Genomic DNA, 3,477 nt, shown 5'->3' with positions numbered 1-3,477 from the left:
GATTTTTGCGATTATATTAAGTAAACGCATTAAAATGTACAGTTTGGATGTACTAATTTCGGTTTAAGAAGACCAGGAATCGGTGGTGATGCAAAAAACGGATAATGGAGAATTGTCAGCAGTGATCAGAAATGGTGTTAAACGCTAGAAAAACTGGCAGAACATACAACAAATAAATGCATGCAATGAAACGTGGAGTATTTAAAATATAATATAAGTTCCATCTTATTACTTAATCTACCTTCCAATCAACAATATCTGGCATGTGAAAATGTAGTTTTGGTTATAACGTGTATGGCCTCAACTCAAGTGAGTGATACATCATCGATTTGCGTTTCAATGACGATCAGTCGTTTAACCAAAACTGCAATTGTTCGATTTCATTAGGCTCCACACCTTGTGGATAGAATCGCAGCTGTACCGGAGTAGCTCTTCCTGCCTGGACTAATTCCAGGACGTAACTTGGACTGCGGTGGTTCTGTGATGGGTATTGACTACTTGCTTACTCACATGTTGCAGGCATCTGCTTCATTTTCCGTGCTGGAAGAAACAATCTTATTGAGGACGTTGTGCGCACATTCAACTTGATTCCAATCAACTAGGAGGCAACATTGAGGCCGTTGAGCTTCCAAAAGCAAAATCGTCAAAAAATAAGCGGTCATCTCTAACATTGTCTACATGGGTACATATGACGCTGTCACCATTATTGAATCGACCGTCTCTGCCATCGGCCGTAACGCTGTAAACCAAGGTACCTGCAAGTCGATGCAGATGGCTGTGGTACCTTCCGTTGTTGGTGCCACTCTTCCCATCTGGCTTTGTGCGTACGACTCACTTCCGCAACAGGATCAGCGAACATTTAATATTCATTATTTGATCTAAGGAAGCAATTTTATATCTGATATCAGTACTCCTCGATGATAAATAGTGTACACAAGCCATTAGCATCGTGATAAAGCATTCGATAGAATATCGTTAATTTTATTTTTTAACATTTGCGCGAGTTTGATTTTATAAATTAGTTTCGCCCTACATTTTCTCTGCCTTCACTATTTCAAAGAATACAGCGATGTTAAATTGTCTCTTACAATGTTTTCACATCACCTACCAACAAACATTTTTTGCGCAACACCCAAACTACCGTTTGGTTTGTTTAGCATGACAAATTAATAATCAGAAGATGTAGTAAGTGGAGGTCATGATCTTAATTTCGTCTTCACAACGAAGGTTATCAAATTCTTTGAATTTCATTTCTTTTAAAGTCGCTTGCATCGACACTGTCCAGTCCGGCAAAAAACTTGATTGCATGAGATGCCATACCACCGCACACATTATAAAACTCAGTCATGCGTTTGCTTATGTGGAAGTCCGATTAAAGCTTCGCGTAGTTTACATCCTGATTCGACTTGTAAACGAGAAATAGATTGCAGTAACATGGGGTTTTCCACCGATGATTTTTCCGATAACCAACCGTACTTGTAATATTCGATTCATAAAGAGGCAGGGTAGGCGTCTCTGTAGCAAAAAGGTGCCAAAACTAGGGGCACCATGGCACTATTTACAAGATCAATTTAATTTCAATATTCTCATTAAATACCCATCAACAGTCGGTAATAGCGAAATTAGTGAAATTATGAAAAACAAAAAAAATAACGTAAAGAGCATTGTAATTTGCGATGCATAATTCTCTATGACTAATAACGGGCGGAAGGCTATGCATTAGGGAGCATATCATTAAGTACTTCCTTCTCTGATGTCGTCAATTTATCGGGGAATTTGATGTCGAATGCTACCAGCAAGTCTCCTTTCCGTGATGGCTCTTTAGGAAACGGTAGACCATAGCCTTGAATTCGTTTTACCGTGTTAGGCTTTATTATCTCCTGCTTTGTACTAATGCGAAGTTTTTCTCCAGTCATCGTAGGGACCTCAAATATGACGCCACAGAGAGCCTTAGAGAAAAGGAAAAAAAATCAAATCCATTTTAAGAGCCAAAACTTACAGATGCACTTTGTAACCCTATTCCAATCCAACAACTGCTGATACTTACCTGTTTAAGAGTTAATCGAGCAGTATATCGGAGATCACTGCCTTCCCGCCGGAACCAGACATGTGGTTTGTCTCGTATGATGAAAACAATGTCGGCAGGTATTTTTCCTTTTGCTTGATCTCCTTCCTTCTGGAAGGTTACTTTCGTTCCCGATTTCCAGCCTGGTTTGATCGATATGCTCACATACTTGTCCTCCTTCTTTGATGTACCATCCGGCTGCAGGACTCCTCGTGAGATTTTCATCTTCTTCACACAGCCGTGATAGATTTCTTCTAACGTCACATACAGATCGTGTTCAATGGGCGGATCCTGCACTTTCTCTTTTTTCAGTGGCGAGTGAACATTGAACGAGTGTGACCTGTTGGAAAAGGCATAATGAAAGAATAGTATTAGGTATCCTCAGATATTACGGATACTAAACCATCCTAATAAAGCTCACCGAAAGGCTCCCCCTAACCCATGCCTATTACCACCGAGCCCACTAAATGGTGTGAAGAAATCATCATCGTTGAAAATACTGCTGTTGAATAGACTGTCGTTGTGCATATCAAAAAATGATCCGAACGGGTCACTCGAGCCGAAAAACTGGGCAAACGTTGCTCTTGGATCGCCATGGAACTCGTATGTGAAGTTTTGAGAAGTGTTGGACGTACCATTGGAAGCACCTAGAATTTATCAGAAAAAAAGGAAATGTTATTCACATTCAACATACAGTTCAACTGACAGTTTGAATTTCCTAATACTTACGTCCTTTCAGTCCTTCTTCGCCATATTTATTGTACAGCTCACGTTTCTTTTTATCGGACAGAACCTCATAAGCTTCAGCTACTTCTTTAAACTTTTCTTCTGCTCCAGGGGATTTGTTTTTATCAGGATGGTACTTCAACGCAAGTTTTCGGTAAGCCTTCTTAATATCCTCATCAGTTGATCCTTTCGGAATACCGAGGATTTTATAATAATCCTTTCCCATGCCGCCTATTTTTGAAACTTCGAGAAACTGCACAACTTACGATCGTACAATTTTAAATGTACGTCCCCAGCCTTGCGTGGCAGGTATGATTGTACTGAATGTTGACCACCAATGATTACTTTGGGAAGAAAACATATTAAACAAAAATAAGAAATGGCAGATTTAGATAATAATAATCTTATTTCCGCAAACCCTTTATTTAATTTACAACATCTCTTCAACACCAACTTTAAACGACAAAGGGAAAATCAATAGGACTTCAAAATGTTTAAACACACCTGTATTCGCTGATTAGGCTTTATAACTAAGCCAATTTTTTTTTAAAGATCTGATATATCTTTAAAATTGCCCTGTGCACTGCAGACAGTTCACATTTTACACTCAAATTAACACGAGCAAGAACTCAATTCTGGACACTTCGTGAAATTCTCAGTGAGTAGCGCACCGTTGCTACAAGCAA

General features: G+C 39.3%; 1 protein-coding gene across 7 annotated transcripts in view; it reads right to left on the bottom strand.

Moving 5' to 3' along the window:
- Positions 1-945: 945 nt before the first annotated feature.
- LOC126572774 (dnaJ protein homolog 1) overlaps positions 946-3,477 on the bottom strand; it is a 13,479-nt gene continuing 10,947 nt past the window's right edge. For all 7 annotated transcript variants that reach the window (XM_050232396.1, XM_050232397.1, XM_050232401.1 and 4 more), the window contains 4 exons: positions 2,795-3,135; positions 2,487-2,712; positions 2,048-2,405; positions 946-1,949 (listed from right to left, as the gene is read on the bottom strand). In XM_050232396.1, the coding sequence (XP_050088353.1) occupies positions 1,713-1,949; positions 2,048-2,405; positions 2,487-2,712; positions 2,795-3,017 (1,044 nt within the window). In that variant the 5' untranslated portion in view covers positions 3,018-3,135 and the 3' untranslated portion in view covers positions 946-1,712. The remainder of the gene's footprint in view (positions 1,950-2,047; positions 2,406-2,486; positions 2,713-2,794; positions 3,136-3,477) is intronic.

This window comes from Anopheles aquasalis, chromosome 2 (assembly GCF_943734665.1).
Source record: "Anopheles aquasalis chromosome 2, idAnoAquaMG_Q_19, whole genome shotgun sequence".
NCBI classification, from domain to species: domain Eukaryota; kingdom Metazoa; phylum Arthropoda; class Insecta; order Diptera; family Culicidae; genus Anopheles; species Anopheles aquasalis.
The sequence above is the reverse complement of the archived record's forward strand: the minus strand, read 5'-3'. Positions and strand labels throughout refer to the sequence as shown.